Raw genomic sequence first — 26,182 nt, 5'->3', positions numbered from 1 at the left:
CGGTTACAGCCCTTCAGCAATTTTCCATGTGTTTTATAAGTTGCTCTGTGACCTGGTACCTCCAGGCAAATTTCCCTGGGGGAAATTTATGCCTGGGCAATAGGACCCAAGACAAGCTGCAGTGCTAAGGAACACAGAGGATGCTTTCTAATTTGCTATATGCCAGTATGTTGCATTTATGGACAACTACATAGCTTATGATCTGTAGATGACAAGTTGAAGGCAGTAGGGTTCATAGCTATTTACCTTCTCAGTACGTGTGGTCCATGGTCAAACTTCTCAGCCCCAACATGTATTTTAATACTGAAATGTGCTGGGGGAAGTCTGTTGACTTTACATTGAATTTTATTTCATTCTTGTAATATTTTTAAGCAAGTTTTTATATTTATCATTTTAAATCAAAAGAAACTGTTGAGTGCTGTGTTAAAACTGGCATTATATACTCATTCTGCTAAGTATAGAGGTCAAGAATAGGGATTATTCCTTTCTTTAATTGCTAATTTAACTCTATCAAAAGGCGTTAACTCCCTATCTTGAAGGTTAAATCTTTCTAGAAGAAGACTGCAGCATGTTATTCATCTCCATATTCAGATGTTTAATGGAGAAAACTACCTTCCTAATTTATCTTATGTGCTATATATAAATATATATAAACATGGGCAATGTTCTTGGGCTTTATATTTTTAAATAGGGAAATACTCAATTTCTCTTTACAGAGGCAGTGGCCTTATTTTGTATATGCTGATTTCTTTTAGATTATATCATGTGATTTATCTGTAATCAAGTTTCATTATATTTTCAAAACTACATGGCCATTTCATACATGTAATATAGTAAGTATGTGTCTTAAGCGCAGTTTTATCGCTTGACGGGTTGTTCCTTGTGTATGTGTATTTTTTTATAGAGAGCACTTGATATATTCGCATATTTATTTAACAAATTAATCAGGATGAAAGAAAATACTATCTCTAAATTGTAACTAGAAATACTACTGCTAAAAAAAAAAAAGAAAAAAAAAGAAAATTTGAATTGTAGAATGAGTTTCCAAAAATAAACTTGATTCCACACTAAGGGTAAAAACCCAGATTGGCATTACTAGTGGGCAAAAAGAGCTATTCAGCAGGACAGTCCTTTCTCGGGCAGGTGGGCCAGGGATGAGATTTTCCATCTGCGAGCTCTGTGCCAGGCGTAGTGGGATATGTGTGACCCTGTGTGCTGCTCCGGCCTCCCTGCTCCTGCCAGGGATATTTCTGCACATCACGGGGTGACTTTTGTGTGTTATTTGTGCTTTCTGCACCAAACGTTGGCTGCAAGACCATCGGGAGGTGACTCCCCTGCGCCCCTTCAGCACATAGCGATGGTGCTGGACCGAGGCAGAGTTAATAGATGATCCTGTTTCAGGTTTTCTGTAGACAAAGGTGAAGCCAAGATGCTTAGAAAGCCAGCAGTTTGGGGGGTTATTTTATATTATATTTGGCCCTTAGGACAAAGTGTTCAATATTGCAGCCAGCAATCATTTCTTAGCCTTATTAAACATTTCAAGGCTCCAACTGCTCTAACCAAGAGCTTTGGTTACTTAAAGAAGAGAGGCCCCGTGGATAACACTAGGCATGGACAGCTTTTCCTCTGGGGAGAGGAAGGAGGTGGCAGCTGGAAGGACGCAGGCTGCAGAGCCCTGCTCCCGGGGTGCAGCTCCAGCTGCATGGGCGTTCTGGACGTGGGCAGGAATGATGCAAGGGTGCGCTGAGGGTGGGAAACCCGTGGGATCCGGGCGCAGCCGCCGGGAGGCTGTGCTGCTCGCTGGGAAAGCCCCGCCAGCATCCCCACGACGGCGGCACTCGAAAGCTGCGCAGCTCTAAGGAAAGGAGAGGAAACGAGGCCTTTCCCTGTGAAGCCCCCACCTCCGGGTCACCTCCGCACGCACCACCCATTTACAAGCCGACTTTGCCCAATTTCCCCCCCGGCAGTCGGCTTCTCACTATTACTCTGCAACCAGCACGACTATGAGAAAGGAGCAGCAAAGGGTAACTTTGGCACAGATGAGTAACAGTGGCTTTTATGCAGCACCCGGGCTGTACTTTCCAGCTCCCCAGCTCACCCGTGAGCCAAGTGCCTCGACACCGACAAGGTTTCAAGCGCGTTCCTGGTCTTGCTCATCTTCCTGTTTTTGAGGTGCAGGGCTTGGCCGACTGTGCTGCAGCACAGCTTGGCGAAAAACTGAAATTAAGGTGGCTGAGCCACCAGGGACAATCTCCTGCCCTCAAGGACGCTGATTATTCTGAAGGTGCAGGTAAAGCAGAGGGAGTGAAAGCCTCACGTGTGTTTCCAGCTCAGCCTTCTTTCCGCTTTGTCTGAATAGTTCTGACAAATAGAGAGTTTTTTTTGCCTAACAACTTAACTGTTCTCCAGCTGTCTATTAAAAAAAAAACCTCTTTCTCTACAGACAAGGGCTTTTCAGATGAATGGATGGATGAGTGAAACCCATTTTAATTAATTCTCTCCCATGGAAATCTGCACACTGAATGCCAATGTGTGTGTCACCGAGTTTGTGTTGTCTTTCAGAAAAAAAAAAAAGAAAAAGTGAAAATGATGAAGATTTGGATCAAAGCAAATGCTTAAAGTCTGTCAAATGAGAAGATGAACAATTTTTTTGTTTCCAGAAAAGGGCACAGTTTAAATTAGTTTTAATATCTCAGGCAGGAGACGTAGTTATGCAGAATTATGTTTTTGGAAGATTCATCATGCCTAACACATAATTCAGCTTTTCCTTCAGGCTAAAATAAAATGCTTAGAAGCAATAGCAGTATTTCACTTCACTTTCCAGAGGCTGCAGGCCTGGAAGCCTTCGCTTGGGCCACTGCATTACATGGGGTGCCCGGTACTAGCTGGCTGTCAGGCCTGCGCTGCCGCACATTCATGCTCTGCTTGCAGGCAGAGTTTTAGCCTTAGCGCTCAATCTACTTGCAGTCATTGGGGTACAGCTCGCTTCTGGCACCACTATTTTTTTTTCCTGGCTAAATTTAAAGAAAAGCTTAGATCATTTTCAATGACCACATTTTCCTTGCATGAACCAAGACACTGCGCTCTCGTTTTACCCAGTACACACAGTAATAAACTGAATATATTTTGCCTCGTGATCTAAATTTAAATTTGAGTTTACCATTTCTTGCCTGCCTTCTCTTTTTTAGTGCTAACCATCTTGTTGAGGGCTGATGATAACAATAATGATTTTTTATCAGGGCCCTTTCTGCAGAGAGAAATTTCACCCCATACCTGAGGCCCAGTGATTTCAGTGGACAAAACGTGACTCATCAACTCTTTGGCACAGGAGAGAAAATGCTTCCTGCTTTGAGGGAAACCTCTGAATAATAGAAGTCGCACAGCAAAGCTCTAGAGCAGCATGTTGGGTTGTTTCTACCTTTCCAAACTACAGGCAATTTTGGGCTTCATTCACAGAATGGCAACCTGTGTCTACAGGGGGCCTGTTTGTATGTATTGCTGGGTGGAAGTACATCAAGCTGGTTTTATTTATAAAAGCATTTTATATTCATCATTTTACGGTATCTGTGGGTTGTGGAATTCATTAAAAGAAACAAATTAAAATTACAGTCATCAGGAGCTATCTTGCAGTTTGTTTTCTAGTTAGTTAACGGTTCTTTCATGCACCCAAAGAAACCTTGAAAGTGCCACCAGCAGCACCAGCGTTTCATGTGAGTGAGTGCTCAAGGCAGACGAGCCTGGTTCCGCGGATGTTTTTAGCGGTGTTTTCCTCCTGAGGAACGTACGTTGGGGCCACCTGCTGCTTCCGTGTCCTGGCCCTCTTTGCACATGTGGTTTGACGCAAAGGCGAGGGTTGTTTACAGGCTTTGAAACGCTCTCTCTACTTTCCTCTCATATAGAAATACCCCTTGGTATCCATCAGAGACTCATGGCTTGCTGTCTGCTCTATCACTGCGCTTTCTCATGGTGATGGGAACCATCTGGCCGTAAGGACAGCACAGAAATGATTTTTTTCCTGGAGCAAAGGACTGGAAGACAGACAGACTTCATCAGCTTTCATCAGAATCAGCCTGTGGGATGGGCCAGCTTATAAAGTTATTGCAACTGTTCCATTTTATTCTCCTACACTTCTAACATTTCTTTCTACTCCCTGCTACTACTATTTCAGGCCACGTGAAACCACGGCTAGCCCTAGCCCTAGACCTCAGTGCCAAGAAGTGTGGGTTTTGCCTCTTGGACTTCATGAAAACGAACTCAGAGGCAGCCAGTGCCTGCAGCATTTGCTGCATTCAAACTACATCCCTGACGGGTGAGATTTCAAGCACTTAGTTAATTCAATGCCACCTTTCATGGTTCCTGCAGTGTTTTAGCGCAAGGAGCATCTCAGATCACTGTTCTATCCAAACTCTCATCTGAAACTTTTCAGTGTCAAATCCCAGTTTGCAGTAACACGCACACAAATAACCCATGAAAATTATGAACCAACATTTATTGATGATATGTACATAAGAGGTACAACATTTAGTGAAATGTTATATCACGATTATTTCCAGTCTAGAAAGAAGGTCCTTTTTTTTTTTCACTACATAAAAGTTACAGAAATCAGTTCACACCATAAGAAAGCATTAGGAGGGAATGGCTCTGGAAAGCTGGAGGAGGAAAGGGTCCGTATTACAAAACTAAGACTTGGTCTACGAGGCTTTCCAGCTAGAGGATGCCACAACCAAGCCTGGAGCGGGGAGAGAAATGATACCACCTGCTGTCATTAGCTGTCAAACAAGCCGTGCTATAGCTACTGTACACATGCCATTTCAAACCTGGGGTTCTTTCTGAATGCAAGGAAAAGACAGCCGCCATCCTGCGTGGTTTGGATTCTTTTTAGTGTGTAATAGCTCAGTAGAGGCCAGCTTGTGACTGGTCACCTTTGGGGAGACCATGGCGAGGAGCGGGCAGTGCGGGGCACTGTGGTGGGCACCCAAAGCCAAGGAAACACCGTCCTCGGCCGCACCGTGCTTCCCATGTCCCACACCTTGGGGCTGCGTTGGGATGTCCCTCCGCTTAGAAGGAGATGTTTGAGCTGGGAGGGGAGCCAGGTCCCCGGGACACGGCAGTGACTCAGTGCCCGCCCTTTATCTCGCCCAAAGTCTCCCAAAACCCTTTCAGCATCCGTGACACTTGGCAGTGCCTCCAGCATACACCCCACCCAGAAGCTGCTTTCCCTGTTCTCCCACATCTTGGAAATACAGTCAGGATTTCACCACGACTTACTTTGCTGCTGAGTACAGAGGTCCTATGTGTGTGCTGGGAACAGTGTTTTAGCAATCACAGACGTCATGGACATCAGATACAGTAGCTCAAGAGGCGTTTAGCTTGGTATTATTTAACCTCCAATAACTACTAAAACATTTTTATTTTTTTAAGTACAGAAGTAGCAGGGGACTTTTGCCTGTAAGTAATGTTTCTCCGAGCTCCTTGCTATGGCAAAACCACAGCCGCTTGGATGCACTCCTTGAAGGAGGCTGGAGTCAGTGAGGATCTGGAAGGGGCTCGGGGGGACCCTACAACACGCTGTGGACTGACAGAACCATTGCACAGTGCACACACAGCCAAAAGGAAATGGGGAGGGGATGCAAGGGACGAGTGCAGCTACAGCGGGTTTTTCCCTCGATGCTTGTGCTAATTTGAACTCACTACAGTTACGGTGAGAGCATTCCAATGTGTCAGGCAAACAAGAAGAAAACAGACCATAAACTAACTATTTTCTGTGTCTATTAATGCTTAACGCAATCACTAAGTGCATTCACAAGGCAGCAAATCTATAATGGGGTTGCTGCCTCTCACCGCCAAGGAATCAAACACATGCAGGTACTAACACGCACCATGCTGGTTAGGTAGTTGTAAACTAAAAATTACCTATTTACAATAAGAAGTTGGTTGCATATATGATTCTGAATGTTATCAGAACAAGATACTCCATAACAGACAGAGAAAGTTATTAAGCTACAGAGCTTATTCAGTTAAATGGCCAAAAGGAAAATAAACCCCAATAAAAGCAAAAATTTCCCAAACTAGAACAAAATTTTAAAAGACAATCTGATTTTCTACTATAGCTCAATGCACAGCAATCAATTAAATTAAATTAAAGCATCTCTATCCATACTGTATACACCATTTCACTGAAATTACACATTGATAGCTACATTATCTACACTAAGTGCAGAGAGGCACTGGACATCATGCTTCACAAAATGTCAAACCTGGGATCAGGAAGGATCTACTGCTATTAGTAACGCACGTAGCACTATTCTACCCGCAGTTCCAATTAAGGTAATACCTGGTACATCTGATTTAAAATACAAGAAAGATTAAGATACAAGGGTACATCAACACACTTCCTATATGTATATCGACCGGATATTTAGACTCCAAAACCTAAGGAGAATTTAACGGTGCTATAGAATTCTAATTAGGTAAAGAGATGCCCAGTGTCAGTCACACTGGGATAGTAACATTTGCCGTTCAGTGTTTTCTTTGACTTGTTTCTTTGAATCACACTCATGGAGCTAGTTGTCTATAACAGGAAATTTTCTCTGCTATAACTCTTTGTTATCCATATTTTTATTCCTTTAAAAAAGTTCCATGTTAATTAAATACAATTTAATACAGCCATGGCCTTAATGCCAAGAGGTATTTGCCTAGTGGGAACATACGACCATAAAACAGAAGCAACGCTCATTTGTCTTGGTCAAAAAATATAGCGTTTGTTTTCTTTAAAATACGTAAGAAAGGAGGAGGTATTTGAACAGATGCTACCCGGTTCAATTGGTCCCATGGTTGTTCTGTTGGTCCCTTTTCAAGGAGGTGCAAGAAAGGCCAAGCTGTGAAGTCTTTCTGCAGGCAACTCAGGCACATTTTTTCCTAGCAACATGGGCTAGGTACCTGCTACATACCTTTTTTTTTTGCCTATCCAACTCTCCAGCTTTCTTTATTCAGCATTCTGAGGCAGTCAATCATACATGAGCAGATCCTAAGAAAGAGTTGCAGAACTTGGCACAGGTAACACCAGGAAAAATGCAAAAATGAGGGACAATTGCCCAAGACGGTCAATCTAGAAGATTGTTCAGGTTATAATAACATTGTTCCATAATGAACTGCAGCATTTAAGGACATCTTGAAATTCCTATTTGCTTCCTGCATTTTGTGCTTTGTTTATAATTCCTCACTAAACATATGTTCTTAGTTCATTAAACATAACACAGAAACATTTAATTGATTTTAAATGTTTTAAGAAAACTGCTTTTGTTCTAAGGTACAGATCCCCTTGGAAGGATTATTTCCCTATCTTATATGGTCATATAGAAAATATTATAAGAAAATATTTGTGTGTCTGTAAATTACAGATACTAGGTAATTTAGTTCAGTCTACACTGTAGTTTCCAGAGAATAAGTAAAAACCCATAAAACTTGTGTTAATAACTAAATTGCTGTTGAGTATATCATATTTAACAATATAAATACATATGCAACATTTTCTCATGCATTCTACAAACTATAGTTCACACCAGATCATGGGAAGTGGGATCTGTTTAAGAAAGGAGCAGGACATGTTGGATGAAAGTGTGTGCAATCATCTTTAAGAAGGCAGGACAACCTGTACTGCACCAGAACTCACAAGCACGCACAAAACAGCAAAATGGAAATGCTATGATTTTGACTGCAAAATCAATTTGTAAACACAATCTGCATATAGCCTTTGAAAAAAACTGTAGAAAAAAATAGAAAAGAACGATACAAAAATCCCTGCAAACTATTCTATTTATGTACAAAGCAATATACAGACACCAGACAATCCAGGTTGCGTTGATGCCTACAACAGTCTCCCTTTGCACTGTGGCGCTTGCCACAGAGTATCATTAAAAACACTTGTGAAATTCTTGAATTTGGGAAACCAAACTAGAAGAACTGGCTCTTCCAGCACCGATCCATAATGGGGCTGCTGCAGAAGGTAGTTGGAAATGAAAAGGGAAGTGAACAGCAAAAAGCTGGGTGACATGAGGAAACTCACAAGTCTTCCTGCCTCCCAAAGTCCTTCCTTAGCTTGTGGGCTAGATCCCGCTCAGGCTATAGAGGCCTACTTTAACTGGTGGCTCAGCAAAATGCTCTTTAAAATATATGTATATATATTTGGAGCCTGAGTTTTCCCTAAGACTCATAGATTCAAATGCACAACCACTGTATGTGCTCGGGTTTGTATGACCTAGGAGCTGGGAGTCCCCAGGTCTCCGTAGAGGGGGAAAGTGTCTTTGGGACGGGGGGAAACCTGAGGGATGGGTCTCTGGTGCCTTTTGCCAGTGAGCCCATTCGCACGAGGAGTAAAGGAATTCACAGCACCTGGCCTTTAGCAGCGATTTGGCTCATTCATAGCAGCAGATTTCAATTGAATATCCAACACGATCAGGAGGCGAAATTGAGAGAGGGACCCACATCTCAGTCCAGCCCAGGCACATCATGAGGTCCTGCCTTAGGTGGGCAGAACCACAGCATCAGCTTTGAGGGTTACAGAGAGACACATCTTGGTGTCCACCGGGGAAGCTGAATTGTCTTCTCTGACACTTTAGAATTGCAATTACTTTTTTTTTTCTTTTTCAATACTTAAAGTTATCTTCTCTATATAGCTACTCAGACAAAAAAAAATTGGGTAAATATTTTTTCCCTCAAAATGATGAATGTGACTGGAGAAAAGAAAATCACTTTTCCTTCATAGGGTACTTTCTGCTGGGAGCAGAAGCTTCCACACAAACTTATGTACTGAAGCAAATAGTTTTATCAGAGGCAAATGGCTCCAGGGCGATGCCCATTATAACAGCTAACATGAAAAATATCCTAATCATGACCTTAGAAGTCACAGTAATAAAAATCAAGGATAATCTTCTGGCTCATAACAGAATAAAATTACAGTACAGTTTTATAAAGTGCCCTTATTTACTCTTCTGTAAATTAATTCAAATGCAGTAATAAAAATGGGAAAATAGAACTTAATGACATGATAAAAGGTTATACCTTTAAGTGTCTACAGAAGGGATTTCTGAGCCTGGTACTAAAGCTCAGAGCCTTTTTAAAGGCATGTGCAGAAGCGGAGGTCAGAGGTGAAGTTTAATACTGTTTGTGTTTTGAGGGAATTAATGCGATTGCTGTTGTGTTGCTACAACAAGACCACAACAACAAAAGCAAAGTGGAAAGAGCAAAGAAAATCGAGGCAGTTGCCAGAACGCATTTGTTCAAATCCTGTTGCTGCAGCTTCTCAGATGAGCAGTCCGCTCCTCTGGATATCTACTACCAGAAAAGTGATGGCCCTGGGGGTGATGGAAAACACATGCGAAATCTGTACTACTGATGTGCTTTAAAGTGACATAAAGCTCTGAATTCCCTGTGCTTTTGACGGGGGGGGGGAGATTAGCTGGATCTCAGGGATTCAAAACTGTAGCAACAGTGTCATAGTTTCTTAGTTTCTATGCAGAGTTTTAAACTCCTTGCTGGACTTGTGGCATAGAAGTGGTTTGCTTTTGCAGCATCTTGGCAAAAGTATTTTGGGTGTGAGAATCACTTTCATCTTAAACACCAGACGGTGACTCTTCCCTAGAATTGCATTGTGAAATGTCTTATTACTTAAGGGAGACAGGAAGAGACTCGGCTTTCCAGGAAGCCCAAGACACCCACGGGTTTCAGTGGGAGTTCGGGTGGCCAGGACAGTGCACGCACAGGTTTCACTACAGCAAAAAGAAGGTTTTTTGAGAAAACAGTTTCTTGGTGGTTCAAATGGAGGAGCATGTACCATAATGCAGCCCCAGCTACTTGAAACATTTCCCTGCGCAAGTCCCACACTTGTCTCCTAGAGTGCTGGTGCCTTCCTCTAAAGGAAGTAATGAAGAAAATTCAGTAACAAAGTGCTCCTTCTCTTCTTTAATTTTAATGTACAATGCTCCTTAGTTTTAATTAATAGATAGTAAGAGAATGCTGACCCAGCTTCAGCAATAAATGCATAAATTAATGCCTAGGTATGTACTTCAAGCGTGCTTAATTAAGCATTAACTGAGTCTTTGCCTGGGTTAGATTTTTCCATGTGCCAGTGATGCAGCAATCTGAAGGGCAATATTGCAGTTGCAAAGACCAAGGGAGGGACAGACAGCCCCACAAACAAGATGAAAGCAGAAAGAAATATTAATTCCTTCTCAAGTACACAGATAACACTTTCTACAGGATTTTAACCTTGCTACCTAAGTACTGGAAACAAATACAGAACCTTTGCCAGAAGCAAATTAATACATTAATTAACACTCCTGCTGAAATAAAAAGAAGATGATCAGTAACCAGCACCATCTACTTAAACGTGAACAGTGCGTTAGCTTGAGTGGCCAGCTCCTGGGTTATTTTGTGTTTATTCAGTTAAGTAGCAACCCAGTCTCATGTGGAATGAGCAAATCGAGAAATGCAAGCCAAGAATGAGTTATATTTTCCCAGAGAAACGGAAAGCTTTTCGATGGTTAAATACAGTGCTGTGTTGGAGTAACACTATATTAAGAATTCAGCCAGGGTAAGAGCAGAGGAGTTTACCAAAAACAACATTTCTCCTTCACTCACATCCACATTTAAGTAGAGAAATGCCATTGCAATTACCTTTTGAAACTTCCCTGAGTTACTGTATCTAAAGAATTGCTATTTTAAATCACAGTCTGCTATTCTTGTCCTATCGAAAGACCCAAATTACTCTGTCTCATGTGGGTGGAGTTTCTGTAGCATCCCATTCCTTCCTCCCTAGTCTCCATCTGAAGAATCACTCTTCAAAGGACAGCATGTCTCACGCGGATAAGCGTAAGCATATTCCGAGCCTTTCTCAATATGTAATTTTGTGGCACTGCCTAGTTGCACGTTGCTGGCAGCCCTATTTGCTTCCAGCTATTAAACTGCTTCAAAAGGCAGCTAGGATTATACAGACCAGTTTTCTAAAGCTACTTTCAGGTCAAGCAATTGATGCAGCTGCTTCTAAGAAACTGCTGGGACGAACAGCCTGGACAGCCATGTATTAATTGATGGGCCATGCTACGACGTGCTTTCAGAAGCCAGGCTATGCATTGCATGTTCCTCTTGGATACATCTGCTACTCAAGTGGCAGTAAATTTCCCTTGATATGAGCCCCCCTCCAAAGGGAGGACGTAGCATACATTTTAGGTACATTGCAGTGCACCTACATGCCCTCACAGGCACATTGCTGGCACATCACTCAGAAGAAGAAATTTCTTCAAATGCAGACCAGGTCCCTGATCCTGGGATGCTTTCAATGCAGTATCTAAAGTGCAAAAATCTGTGACTTTTGTTTTTCTTATTACAAATGTGCTTTAAGAAGAAAATAGGCAGGTTTGTTCCCCTGTGTTTTGGAGGAAGGTCAGACTCTGGATATTCTAATAAAAATGACTGAAGAGAATACTGTCTATCTATCACATTTACAGATTTCTTATAGTTCCAGCCTTCATAAAAACAGTCTTCAAGGTGAGACCTTCACCTGTAGGAAAGGTCTCTAGCTCTAATGTATGTGAGAGACCTATAGAATTCACAGTGGTTCATTATTTAGTAAATTATGCAGGCCATTTTGTTTAGACTGGTAGCAATGGCATGTGAGAACAAAAAGAGGAAGGCAAGAAAAACATTCCATGCCAACAAATGCTTGAACGAAGGAATACCCTGGCAAGGGACTTGATCTCAATGTCATTAATTCATGCAAGTAACCTTCATTGGCTCAAGTCCACGTGCATTTCTGGAGATCTTCATATGAATGCAGATGAGCAAGAGCAGGTTATATTTATATTTCACTAGCTTCTATAGAGCCAAGCACCACTCTACAGTTAAACACGTTATTCCTGTTTACACCCGTGACAGATCTGAGCACAGACACTGGCCAGCCTATGTCCAAAAATATTTCAACTCTGTTTGCTGCCATTTTCAACTTCATCATCTGCTCCTATTCTAGTTCTCTCTGAGAACCTCTAAAAGCTCCCAAATGCTGCCCAGGGCTGCTCCAGTGGGTAGAGCTTCCCAAGGCCGCTCAGCTCAGCTTTGCTACAGACCATTGCTATTATTATAACAGCAGTCACCAGTGTCTTAGAATTGCCGAGCTTTAACAAGCACCTTTAAAAACATTTAACAGGATGATTATTGTAACTCTAATATCTTCTGACAGGATGAGTCAGCTATACTCTGTTGACAAAACACCATCTTGTTAACGGAGATGCCATGCACCCTAGGAATCTTTTCTCTGACATTAGAGATTTATATGAATTGTTACTCTGCAAGAGACAGAAAGAGAGATGTATGCTCAATGTATTGGTCTAAATCCTGAAATTCTGCTTTATTCTTCATTCTGTTCTAATTCTGGCTCAATTCTGTTAAATTTATGGAATTTGGCTTAGTAACAAGTTCAGGTTTTAGCCATTCTCTGAAACAGCACACATACTTGAGAGAATCTTTCACTTCAAATTAGATGTTACTAATGATTACATTCAGAAACTCTCAATTATTTAGTGTAAAGGGTCCAGGATTTGTTTACAAAGAAATACCATGCACCCAAGCATGACATCCCAGCTCATCTCTAGTAGCATCTTAGTTGTGTTGTCTCTTCCACATGAGAAATCCCACCAAAATCAATGCAGCAGGGTGAGCAGTAGTAAGGTGCTAACTACTTCAGTTGAGGTTTGCATAACTGAGGTCAAGGCATCCTGCCGTTTCTAAATCAGCCATAGATTCAGTGAGGGAACTAGCAGCCACTCCTGCATTCATACTACCTATATTGTGCAATGTACTGCGGCCTCCGAGCAGCACAGCCCCGTAATAAGATGAAGGCTGTATCTGCCTTGTGACAGCTGAAAAAATACAACACGTGCACTCAAATGTAAGATCTTGCCTTGATAGCAAATGTTAGTAGTACTGATGCAACAAAATGTCTGGGCTAATTTATCAACTTCTGTCCATTAGTCTTGCCACTGGCTCCAAGTTCAGTCTGAAGTGCAGTTAGGCACAATGTTTCTGTGCTTCCCATGCCAGGTGCTTATTAGTATTCAAACAAACGTAAATCTTTATAGACATTTCCCAAAGATATTCCAGCCGCACAGTGCTAACTAAACCAAACGTCCGCTGTGCAAACGATTCACAGGTATGCCACAAGAGTCACCCAGATGCTCCAAGGCTGGTAGGATGTCGGGTGTATCCGGCACGACGTCTTTGCGACCCTGTGTCCCTGCAGGGAGCCATACTGGCACCGGGATCGTTCCGTTGTGCAGCACCTACATTCGCCGTGTCTTGGACGCGAGGGGAGGCGGGTGAGAGCACATCTCGGCACACGGAGGAGTCTCCAGCTGCATCCACTCAGACAGCAACACAAGGGAGCCAGATGGCGAGGGACCGTTATTTGGCAAAGACACTACAACGACTTTACGAGCTCTTTGCTAAGATTCAGTTAACAAATTAAGTAAGTACAAACTGACAAACTGTAGATGTTAAATTAAAAAAAAAAAAAAGAAAAAAAAGAAAAAAGAGAGAAGTCTTCCTTAATCATGATAGCTTTTACCAGGAGAGAGCTTCAGGGCTTATTAAAGACGGAGCTGGGAATCTCTTCCCTTAGTTCTCACGTTTCCAAGGCTGCTCTTCAACAACACTGAAGTCTGCGGATTTGCCATTGGTTGCCAGCGTGACCTGCAAGTAATTATCATCAACACACCGACTTAACGACCAAGGCACTCTGATAAGCAAAATCATGAGTTTTATATGGAAGGTCATGATATCTACAGGAATTACGTAACATGTGTTAACATATATACAGAAAACATTTATTCAGAATTCACAACGCTCTCAAATACTGTTCATTTTTAATATGGACTATAAAACATTAGCAATAGAAAAAAAAGTCCCAAATTTATTTTCTCAGCTTTTACTGTAGTATTTTTTAATAACTCTTTCAGAATCCTATTCCTGCCCTATCTCCTACAGATTTTTTTTTTAATACAGAAAATCTCATTTTGTCAGTATAATTCCTTGGCAAAGCAAGATAGCTGATGCCAGGGCATGAAAAATGTGCAAGGCCAGAATAATATTTTACATATATAGATATATTTATATACACAGACAAAAAATACTTACCTGCAATTCCAACAGCTTTAAAGAAATGGAGGCAAAGATATGTTGTGAAAATATTGCTCATTGTATAACTAGTTCTTATCACAAAGTGAAGGATTCTGGCTATTCCCAGACCAAAAATCATAGTAATGCTCTATTTGTCTCACATGGAGTATAACAAGAAAATGTCATCGTTCTACATAAAGTGCTGTGCTTCAATATTAGTTTATGAGTATGATTGATAGAAGACCTATAGTGATCTACTAACTTATGGTAAATACTGACCAGCATGTTGCATCCCAAAAATCAGCATCGATAAAGTCATGCTTCAAAGGAAATATTTCTAGCCAAACTAGTTAATGGTTAACTAGGTAAAATGTTAATTTACCTTTATAAAAATGGTCTAGATCTTTATAATAGAAAGGGCAGCTTTCATTTAATTCTAAAAGAATGGCTTACTTCTTCCTAACTTACCTTAAAAGCTTGCAGCCTTAGTTTCAAATGAAAACTTAAAAACAAAGCTGAAATTCCCCATGCTGAATAAACTGCATTCATAGAAGCTTTGGTACATGGACACATGAAAAAGTGAATTGATTTTTTGAAATAAATTCAAGCATTTTTCTGGAGAATTGAAATGGTAAAACATGCAATTACAGGAATGAACAGCTTATTCAGAAATGAAAATCACAGAGTCATGTGAAATGTGATAATAAAAAAAATACAAAAATATCATGCAATAACAACCACTCTACCCCAATATAAAGTGAGAGTGCCTATTAAAAATATACATTGACCATGCAAAATTATAAACAACTAGCACTATACATGGAATATATTACACAAAGTATGAGAAGGGACATGCTAGTAGATTAGCTTTCCAAAATTTTGACCAGAATTGCAGTGAGCTTTTCACCCCACCAGTGCACTCTACAGGATGAAGAGATATCTCTTCAGATTTAACATCTGGATATTTTAAATGCCAAAATCTCCTGCTACTCTAAGCACTTAGGAGATGACGACCACTCTGACATGATCCAAGCGCTTTGCAAATATCAGTGTCTACTCATGGCTCATAAGGTAGATGATAGCAATATTACATCCTTTTGGCAGCTTACAGACAGACAAGTGATGAGCTCAAAATCAGGCTTGTAAATCATGCAATGAAACCCTGGCTTCTTATGTAAGTTTAAATGTACAAAGCGGCATCCAAAGCCGAGCAAACCTAAAAAAAAACAAAAAAGTGAAATTCTGCTAGCTCATACATTTTTGTTTCTAAGATTTCACTGAAGGATGGGCTTAGGATGACGTTGTACATTATTGCATGTTCCTGAGGTAAACTAATGACTTAGCTGATAGGAATGACTTGAGAAACTGAAGAAACAAGTACAGTAAGAAAGTATCAAAGGGCTGCTTTCTAGCTTGGCTTGGCTCTCTGTGCAAATCTGAGAGACTGGAAAGAGAGCAAGTTTTGAGCAGTGAGTGCCATGAACTTGACCCAGACTCACATGGTAGCTGAATTTATCCTGAACCCACTAGAATGATAACATTTCCTTTCACTGAAAAGTAGGTTTCCAAAAGAAGTATAAAGTTAGTCAAGAAGTACTTGGGGGGGGGGGGGTACTTCTACTTGTTAATCACTGTAATCACTTCTCTGATCTCTTCGACAAGGCTAAACTCAAGCGCTTGTGGAAAAATTAATTGTTTTAATTTCCAAATGCTTACCTCCCATTTTTCTCATGAAAAATGAGTAAGTCAGAACAAAATGCCTACTCCTATTAAAAAAAAAAAAAAAGTCATCTTATCAAAAATTTGAAAGATTCAGTGAAAAATTAATAAAATGAAAGCTTTTCTTTCTCCAATTCAGCATTTTTCCCCTGAAAATTCAGGTATGGCCTGACATTAGCTAGCACGAAGCATTAGTTAAAAAAGCTACTGTAAAGAACAGTTCCAGCCAGGCATGGAACGTGTGAAAGCAGTAATGTACAACTTATATTTCCACCATATGTGCTGCTTTACTAATGGAAAGAAAGCAGGCATTCAGTTAGATGCTGCCTCAGCTGCAGCAACTATCTGCTCGGGTAAATAGCTCAGGTCGACTCACTGGCAAACCCATCTGTCAGAGGTAATGTGCACAGGAGCAGACCAGAGAATTAATTAAAATAACTGACTCTGAAATGAAAGTTTCCAGCTGGTTGTTTCAGTCTTTCTCTCTCCTCCTTTTCAGTTAAAGCTTCTCTCCTGATTTTAGACAGCCCAGTCCCAACCGTGGGTGCAAGGCAGACTTTGAACCACCAACCACCCCAAGTGCTCAGCTGGTGGGGTTTCACAAGCTCACTTTGCTCTGGTAAAGATACTATTATTACTGGTATTAGCTCATGTTAGTTACAGCAGGGATTAGAGAGAAAAGATGAAGTTTGTGTCTCAACGACGCGGCAGTGGCGATGGAAGCGAAGCGCAAGCATGCTGTGTGAGCGCGGGAGCGTTCGGGTGGTGACATGCGTGCAGCATGGGCCTCTCTGGACACCATATCATGGAAGGCAGTCAGCAAATGACAACACCACTATGCGGTCTGCAGCTATTCTTCATTTGAGTTGGCAATTAAGTTCTCTGTTGCCAAAGAAAATTAGGTAAATGTCCACAGAAGGTGATGCCATATTTTCTGTGTCTTGGCATATTTCCATAACACGCTGCATCTTGCCTTTTGATATGTAAACAACGTACATGATTTTTCACATCAAATGACATCGTTTAAGGAGAGTGCAAAGAAACTTCTTTTGAACTGCTCGAACTCATTCAAAATGTCTGGGGTTCACAGAGCTTGTTCACACACTGCTATTTGTGGAACAATTTGAAAAACACATGCACGTTTAAAAAAAAATAAATAAAACAAAACATACAGTACTATATACACGTCTCAATATCCATAAATGTGAAAGGTACCTTGCACTCATCTACTATGACTGAATTGTGAGCTGCATAAACGCACTGGTTTGAGTTGTTTTCCCTATGATTTTTCATGTCGTCATAGATTGATTGAGTCTTGGTCATTTCAATATCTTCGTGCCCTTTATGATGAGAGTCAATACTGTCAAGTTCGGCCTTGGAAAGGTGGTAAACAATGCCAGCACCGAAAGAATCCCCCACGACATTGACCGAGGTCCTCATCCGGTCCCTACAAAAGAAGGAAAAGGCAGGGGTTGAATGTCATGAAAGGAAGAAAAAGTAGAGCCTGAAAGGATGATTTAGTGTTACAGCTCCTGCATTTTTTTCCAGAAAGGTTATGGCATCTTTACAATAGGAAGTATCATGGCTTTCAGGTGAAACAGTTCAGTTTTCGAGGGGACTTGCCCACACAGAAAGGCTGTGCGAACCCCCACGTCACAGCTGCTCACACTCACTGCTCTTGGCAAATCACTTGCCCTAAAAACAGAGCCAAACTGCAGAGCCGTGCTTCACCAAGACCTCCCCAGTGCTGCTTCTGGAACTGGAAGTTTCATCCCAAGTCATGTGGCCTGCAACACCTTCCTTGGGTTAATCTGAATTCATGGAGGCACTGAACTTACTTAATGAAGCCAACAAAAACAGCTTTGGATCTGTGAGGATCTTTGGATCTTAACATTAGTTTAAGTGAGAAAAATACGAGAAAAAAATGCCCCAAGTGCCTCCATAATGCTCAGGCCTTCAAAGCTCCCACTAGATGCCCCTGTGTTGGCACTATCTTCACAGATGGTCATCTGTCAGCGTGGCACCATGCCCACTCACTTACCGCATGCCAGCTCTCTGTGTAGGAGCCAGCCAAATATAGGTCGTGGCCTACAAAATGATGAGCCCATGACAGCAACTCAGTAACAAGTTGCCCCTAGCTGCAAGGAGGTGCCAGCTGAGGCCCACATGCTTCCCTACAAAGAAACCTGCTTGCTGGCACCTCCTGAATATGATGCCATCGGACAGACAATCTGCCTTTCCTCTGCCTTGCTCTTACACTGTGACTCAATCTGTCAGCACTCAACTCATAACTGTGGATTTTCCCTCATTCTGGCCCAAAACCTCGCAAAGGGGGAGATGGTCATAGAGATGACTGCAGAACAGTGAGCTCACACTCTTTCCTATGGCAGATAAGCCGTATCACACAGTACAAAATCATTTGCACCTGCCAAATAGGTGCCAGGCGCCAGTGATCTGATTTGCCTCTACGTAAGACTCCTGAAAAACTTCTGTTAGTTGCAATTTAAAGCTACTGCAGCACCTTAAGTTTAGCTTTGTCAAAGAGATCAGAGAAGCGATTACAGCGATTAACTCCCTGAGGTACATCCACCTCACCTCAACTCTCCAAAGTGCATCTGAGGAGCATCCACAAAGACTCATTAACACCTAACGGGCAGGTCAGGGTGGACTTTTGCTGACTGACAGAAAAGGCCATGTGTAGGACCTCTCGCTCCCACGATGGTGATTAATTTGAAAACACTCTTTCTACTATTGCTAATATCAGATTTAGGTGACATCTCTGTTTCCTGTATGATACTGAGCAAAGAGAAAAAAAAAACAAAACAAAGAACTCAAATGACAGACACTGATTATTCATGCCAATTTATGTCCATAAAATCTTTTGAGAATTTAACATCTTTGCCCTAAACAACTGTAAATCTGCCTTTCCCACCTGTGGAACTGTATTTTCTTTCAAGTTCCCCCTTTCCTTCTCTTCATTATCTTGCCTACATGTTTGGAGTTTGTAGTGTAATTTCTTACCTGAATCAGCCCATTTCTATCTTCAAAAGAACACCCAGAAGGAAAAAAGTCTCCAGTAACCCCGCCAAAACCCAAACCAACCAACAACCCATAGGCAAAATAGGTTCTTCCAGTTTTGCTTCACTTGAATGAAATGTTTTACATAGTTATCATCCTAAGTCTATGAAGACTATTTTAAACATAGCTAGAGTGGCACTGTAGGAAAATACAACTTGTTGAGGTGAATTCATGATGAAGACTATCGAATGTACTACTGTGCTACTACGCCATAAGAACATTAAAGTACACCTGCTTAATTTTTATTTGCATAAGTAAAAATGAATTTTGAAAGGTTTCGTTGATGCCAGACTAGGGAGGGACAGTATATGGTGCCAAAAAAGGAGGTGGAAAGAAGAATACATAAATATAATTTAGGCATACTTCATATTCTGAAAGGGTCATCTGAGGAGACGCTACAGCCCACATTCATGTCCTAGTAGCTAAGAGATGCACTGATACAAACTGCACAGTGAGGCAGAGCATATTACACTGAAGTGAACAAGGAGTTTCCTTGAGGAAAAGGACATAACCTTGGCTGGGATGAATAATGAGAAGGAAAGTCGAAGTTCTGTCTCAAAAACCAATTCAAAATTCAGGGCTTTGGAATCACTGGGAGGTAATTCTTTAAATCCTGATGAGGGTAAGTGCATTTTGTCCTCAAACTGACATAAATCACAAAACCTGGAAGCTCAACAACCTTGAGGAGAAGAAAAGAAAAGAGAAACTGAATCAGATCCTTAGAGTCTGTAACATTCAGATATTGACTAGGCCTGAATGTTCTGAATTTAGATCTAAGCCAAGGAGAAGGAGTCAGAAATCAAGTGCTCTTTTTCTACCTGAGTTTCTGAATGAAGGTAGGTGCTCTAAATATTGGATCAGCTGCCCAAGCTCATTTTCTCTAATTCTTCTTTCCTCACTGCAAAACAGCACCATATATGAGGCTGTGCTGTGATATTTGCTAGGCTTCTCAGCCTCACATTTGGAAAGCAGCCAGCTCCTGGCAAGCACAAAAGAAGCTGGATTCACTCCAGCTGTTGGCATATGATTACTGCCCTATTAAATGTCACTTCTGTGCTGTGCTTAATTTTAAACTGAGAAACCATGAGAGTTGTAAAAGCTTGAGAAACTTGCCTGGTGAAAACTCAGTCTGTGTATGTGCACAGGGATGGGAGAAGGGCCTAGCCATCTCATCTCTAGACTTTGAAGTGGCTTAAGAAGATATTGATACAGAAACCTTTTTGGCTCCAGTTTGAAGGAGATGGTGTCAAGCTCAGCGCCAAAGAAAGCTCAGCTTTGTGTTAAACCATGTGCTCAAAATATTCAAAGCTGGATTTGATTAGAATGCAGATGATGGAGGTATTGCAAAACCAGCTGATATCAGTTACATCTGAGTTGGCTTGTGTGCTCTTTTCTAGCATCTGCAATGCCAGCAACAACCTTTTGCTTATCCTCTTAAACTATGATGGCCACAACACAAGAAGGTACAAAATAATGCTATTTGCTATGGTATAGATTAATTGGCATGCCACCTCCAACTACAAACTTTGTCTTGCTTACCAACACTACTGACATGACACAGTCATGTTTTTATTTTATTTTTTGTCTTTTCCCTCTCTTTCAGTTTTAAATAATTCTAGAATTGCATTACTGATTGTCAGGCCTAAAGGATACAAAGCCGACCATGGGAGCTGAGAGGCTCTTTTGCCTGGCATTGACCTAGGAAAGTTACCTTGAAATATTCCTTTCTCTGAATCTATCCTTTCTATACTTACATTCGTCACTGCTACAGGGCCACAGTACAGATATTTCTATTTCTCTAAGCAGTGTTGGATGACCCTGAGGTGAAAATGCTGGAGCCGAGACTAAAATACAGCATCAAATAGTGGATCGGAACTGCTGGTAAATTTACAGCTCTGAGGTTTGCTAGTGTGGGCAGAGCTTCCCAGTCCACAGGAATATTTTTACATGACATTTCCCTAAAAAAACAAACAAACCACAGGCTCCATTTGCACATCCTCCTACCAGCTGCAGAAACCTACCTATTTGCCTTCACTTGGAGAGCCAGTAAAAACATATATTTAAAATGAGTGTGCACCTCCCTTCTGTTCTCCTCCTCTCAGCTGCAGATTCCTACACTGTTTTCCTGTTTTGAACCATGATTTCATAAATATAATAAAACCACAGAATGCCATATTTTTCCCTATCCTGTACTCTGACAGCTGACCTCTGCCTTATTTCACCATTCTGAGTCATGATATGGTATTCAGTTATATATAAAATATGTAAGTTATTTCTTTCTCTGCTTCCCCAAGCTGAAATCTCCTTCTTCGGAAATCAGAGCTGGAAGCTATTCTTCAAGACTCTTAGTGACATGACAGATATAGTATAGCAGTAGGCTCAAAGGACGTGTCAGAGGATCGACTAAGATCTTGAATTCTTCTCAGTAAGCCAACAGATAAGCGGCAGTAAGTCATCTCCTATTTTATCTTGACATTCTTATCACTGCTCTTCTTTCTTGTACAACTTTAGTAGCACACGTGTGACCAAAAGCTGCCACAAGCAGGCAGCTGAGGCCGGCAGTGGCAGGAGGAAATGCACAAAGAGTCCAGAGTGTCCAGTGTTTCCTCTCATCCCCCAGCCAGGTGCCATAGCTGGCCCAAGAGCCCACTACGTAAAAGAGTATTAGGGCGAAAGATGGTGGTTGGCCAGAATACACTCTTCCATAGCAGCAGAGGACCATAGAAAAGCCTGCGAAGGCCAGTGCAACTTAGAAGAGTAAGGAGGCCCCATCAGCTCCTGTGAAGGTGACAAAAAGATGTTAACAGTGCCAAATGGCAACACAAGAAAGGATCTGACCTGGCATAGACCCTGTCTATATTCATAGCTTCTGCATCCATGTATTGAGGTTCCTGAAAGGCTCTGAAAAACTATGCTCGAGTTTGCTGTTTCTTGTTTGCAGACACCTTCCCTGACCCTGAAGGACTTTGAGCTCAAGTTCTTGAAAATGAAGATAGGTCCTTCAGATTTTGTCAATCTGTCACAAAAATCTGGCTAGGGAATAGCCTTCTACCTTGCCATTTGTTTTATAATTTTCTTTCATTTATATCCCACTCCAGGACAGTTGTCCTACAGTTTGTCTCTTAAAAGCACTTTACTTCCTTAAGAACAAAAAGAAACCAACTTTCTTCACTATGAGTGTAAAACTTTTCATATGACGAATGCCCAAACCCCACTGTAACCCGCTGACAACATTTTGACCATCCTATTCAGCATCCATCCTTAAGTTTAGATCAGAAATGAGAAATAGAAATACAGCAGTAGAAATGAAAAAACTACGGTTTAACTAGGTCTGTGATGGGGAGGCATCATGCAACGGAGCACAACTTACAAAAGCCAGTCAACAGCAACAAGTAAACTGATGTCCTGGGTGGGGAGACCCACTGCAGTCAGGATGAGCAGCATAGTGACAAGGCCCGCGCTGGGTATACTGGCAGCCCCAACGCTTGCGAGGGTGGCAGTCAAACTGCAAAAAAACAAAAACAAATGGGAGTAGCAGGAAGAGGAACATAATTTCATTGCACACTCATATGATCATTTGGAAGGTCTTACTTCTAACAAGTTCTTCCCAGAAAAACAAGGATAAATAATGGCAAGTTCAAGAAAAGTTTTGTGTTCTCCCAAAGATGCTTATTTAATAGCCGCCAGATCTATAGGGTTTGTTCTGAGAGCTATAAAACTAAGAGAGATTATAACATTAAAATCTTGGGGCTAGTAGTGTTTCCCTAGCTCTACCAATACAGCTTTTATCATACAGACTTCCTGAAGTTTGATGTCCATGGATTGAATTTCCAAGATGGTTCATTTCTGTTTATTTAGGGGACTTGCAGACTGAACCGGGAGTTAATGGTTTAGAAAAAATGGTTATTACCAAGGAGAGGGGTAAAAGTCCTGGTATCCAAAACTCATTGTTCATGCTGGTGGTATACCATGCCTGGCTACAAATCAGCAATGCCTGGCTACAATCACCACCCTATATCCAAAACCAAAATTCATCTGACTGTGTCACAAATCCAAACTTAACTTTGCTTTTGTCTCTCTCTCTTTTCTTTTTTCCCCCTTTTCTTTTTTTTTGTTTGTTTGTTTAAGACCACTAGAGTGATCATCTGTGCTCCAGAGCTCCAAATGCTGAAGGTTGTAAGAACACAGTTCAAACCACAGCAAGCATTAGCATTGCTGGACAATCCTATGCAAATTGGAAAATAATTTGTCAGAGAGTAAGTAAAGGGGAGGTTAAAAAAAAAAAAAAGAAAGAAAGAAAAAGAAAAAAAAAGTAAGGGAAGAGAGAATAGGGAGAAGGAAAGGATGAAGGGGAAGAAAAAGCTTCAGCCCTTTTGAAGCAGAGCACAGAGCTGACACAACTGCAATTCTGTGGGTGTAACCAGCAAATCCTAAAGTGCTTCCAGCACAGAAGTAGGGGAAGGGAGAAATCCTTGGCTGCTGCCACACAACTGTTCTGTGGGGATGTTAGCCTGATTTCGACCTGCCACATGGCAGGTCTGACCCAGACGATGTAGGCCGCAGAATCGGCCAGGTGTCTGGGGTAGAGCACAGCCTGGCTTCCTGAAACCCCAGCTACGTCCAGCAGGTACGTGGGCAGGATGCTCCACTCCATTGCCAGGCTCCGAGCATCGTGCCAGCTCCTCAGGCACTTCCAGCCTCAACTGGTGAGGGAGCATTCCCAAGCTCCTGCCAGCCTTCCTGCTGCAACGCTTACAGGGCTGGAGGGCAAAGTTGTTGTTCACGTCCAAACAGAACCTGGCTTGGCCACCGTTTCCAAGATCAGGGTCTCTGGTAGAAGACAGGAAACCAGAGTATTTATGTGACCAGTAAGAAATAACTACAGCTAATTAAATATTAATCTTAACCAGACAAAAGTCTTTGTGAATTTATGTTCTGGTCATTTCGGTATCCCCAGCTCCACAAGCTCGGTTTAACAGGCATAAAATAATATGAAATAACTCTCCCTTCACTTTCATGGCCACCTCAATGGATAGCTGGCTCCACACTGTTGCAGCAAAAATGCTATACTGCAGGAAGGAGGAGAACCAGTGGTTTTCCTAAAGCCCAAAGGTGCCCACTGCTTAGTAAATGTGAGTCATAAAGTTGCCTGCGCCAGCCTTAAAATGCTGAGACAGTGCTAATGAATCAATCCCTCAAAGACAGCGCAAGTGGAGGAAGGGGGGGTTCAAGCTTATCAAACCTCTTGACTAACTGCTGAGCCCTGCCTTGAATTTCTCTGGACTCAGTTTAGTCTCATATGTGCCTTCTTTGAAATGACTGCTCCCATTTCCAGCAACAAAACTGCACCACTCAGCTCTAGCATCTCGCTTCTCTGGAAGCCCCTTTTTCATTTGTTTGTATTTTAACTATTTTAGGGGTTAGGATAGGAGACAAAGGAATGGAAAATATGCTGGCAAGAAAGCTGGGCAACAAACACAGAATTAAGCATTGCTATGCAGGTGTTTCTTTAGTGTTAAAAGGTTTAAATAAAAGAAAGGTGTGTGGGTGAAAACTGCAGGAAGAAGGCAAACTTGGCAGCTTTCACTTGTGGTTTACATTTTAACTATTTGAAATGTTAAGCCCGGTGTCTTCATCAAGTTTTCCACTGTAAATTAACTTTAGCTGCAGCAGTCATAACTCTGACATTCTTTTTCATTAGTCATCATATCTAATGACTCTTAAAACTGGATTACAGTAAACAGTCTTGAATTACCCATTTTAAATGTGTACTTTCTTCTGACCTTCCAGATATTCAGCTGAGTACTAATTATGACTACTTGATATGAAAAAAATAGAGCTAATATTTTGTGCTACAGGTAATCTCATCCTGAGGATGCTTTATGCTCAGTCCACTGGTTTTACTGTTAACTGTGGTAGATTTCTTCTTTCCTTCTCCTTCCTTCCTTCCTTCTTCCCTTTCCCAATGAATATAAATGGGTATACTCTACAAAGTTAATGCCCCACATACCACCTTTAGGAACCCTCTATACTGTGTGAATTATCACACAAGACAAAAGAAAATGTTGCCTTTCACCTTGTAATACCAACTACAGACCTGTAAAAAACATTGCCAGAATGTACTAAAGTGGCAAACGCTCACAGAGAGCACGTCACTAGGAACAACATATATAGCATTCTTCTGCATGTCATTATTAAAAATCCGTGAATTTTGCAGTGGAATCCGTGAATTTTGCAGTACTTTGAACTTACCTCACAGTAACTATCTGCCCTCCATCCAGCTCAATGCCATTCATTTGTGCGATGAAGATGGCAGCCACAGCTTCATAAAGGGCCGTTCCATCCATGTTAATAGTTGCTCCAACGGGAAGAACGAACCTTGTTACGCGCTTATCAATGCCTAAATTTTCCTCAAGACATCGGAACGTAACAGGCAATGTTCCGGCACTGAGGAGAGAAAGCAAATAAGTACAAGAGATATAATTAGAAAATAATATACATACATGAGTGAGAAAAGTCAGAAATTCTGATATCATTGTTTACATTTTCTATTAGCAATTCCTGCTGTGATTCAAAACTTTTTGGACAATTTTTCAATTTCGACTACATTTAGCTGGAGAAGGGACTATGGCCAAGAACAGAACAGCACTTAGGCCAGCTCAGAAACAGGAAAGGATATGAAACATGGCTGCAGGATAGGAAAGGATGTGAAGCATGAAAGGAAAAGGGACTCCTTGTCTACAGTGCCTTGCATTTGTGGGAACAGTTCAGGCTATTGCATTCACTAATTCAAAGTAAAACATCTTCATCTAAAAGTACAGTTTATAACAGACCATAATCTTTACCCCTGTGGATGCAAGTATCTGCTACTTCTGCCCTTCCCCAGCAGGTCTGCCTGTTTTAGGAAAAAGACTTGCTACTACAGGCACAAAACCTTCACAGAAGCATGTTTTGGTTCCTTAATTCTTTGTGGTATCTCTGAGGTCAGGTCCACCACTAAGTGAAATCTATTGATGCCCAAGAAGCTGCTCTGAAAAGAGAAAGCTGACCTGGGGAAATTCCTTTAAATCAGTGTTTCAGGACCGAATCAGCTGGGGTGCATCTGCTCTAGCTTATTTGCTTTTCTCCAACTGACCTAGCAGCTATTCTCAATGACCTTGGCTATTGCACCACTGTTAATGCTAGCATCATTGCCCCCTACAAAAATACTAATTTGCTT

The 26,182-nt window shown here is 41.5% G+C and overlaps 1 protein-coding gene and 2 long non-coding RNA genes across 4 annotated transcripts in view; all 3 read right to left on the bottom strand.

Annotated features, from left to right (window-relative positions):
- Positions 1-5,664: 5,664 nt before the first annotated feature.
- Positions 5,665-26,182, bottom strand: part of LOC148594501 (uncharacterized) — a 427,754-nt gene continuing 407,236 nt past the window's right edge. Inside the window, exon 3 of the long non-coding RNA XR_015913438.1 lies at positions 5,665-8,159. This is a non-coding gene — a long non-coding RNA (uncharacterized LOC148594501). The remainder of the gene's footprint in view (positions 8,160-26,182) is intronic.
- The window catches only part of SLC1A2 (solute carrier family 1 member 2), a 79,771-nt gene continuing 65,111 nt past the window's right edge, over positions 11,523-26,182 (bottom strand). For both annotated transcript variants that reach the window (XM_088525746.1, XM_088525747.1), the window contains exons 8-11: positions 25,216-25,410; positions 22,334-22,468; positions 17,101-17,332; positions 11,523-13,740 (exon numbers count right to left, since the gene is read on the bottom strand). In XM_088525746.1, the coding sequence (XP_088381872.1) occupies positions 13,666-13,740; positions 17,101-17,332; positions 22,334-22,468; positions 25,216-25,410 (637 nt within the window). In that variant the 3' untranslated portion in view covers positions 11,523-13,665. The remainder of the gene's footprint in view (positions 13,741-17,100; positions 17,333-22,333; positions 22,469-25,215; positions 25,411-26,182) is intronic.
- LOC148594503 (uncharacterized) lies at positions 14,873-15,532 on the bottom strand. The gene is made up of 2 exons (XR_015913440.1): positions 15,383-15,532; positions 14,873-15,157 (listed from the first exon to the last, which is right to left on the bottom strand). It is a non-coding gene; the product is annotated as an uncharacterized LOC148594503 (long non-coding RNA).

This window comes from Tinamus guttatus, unplaced genomic scaffold (genome assembly GCF_059628265.1).
Source record: "Tinamus guttatus ecotype Peru unplaced genomic scaffold, ASM5962826v1 Tinamus_guttatus_pri_ptg000240l, whole genome shotgun sequence".
NCBI lineage: Eukaryota > Metazoa > Chordata > Aves > Tinamiformes > Tinamidae > Tinamus > Tinamus guttatus.
Note: the sequence above shows the minus strand (reverse complement) of the source record. Positions and strands in the feature narration are given on the sequence as shown.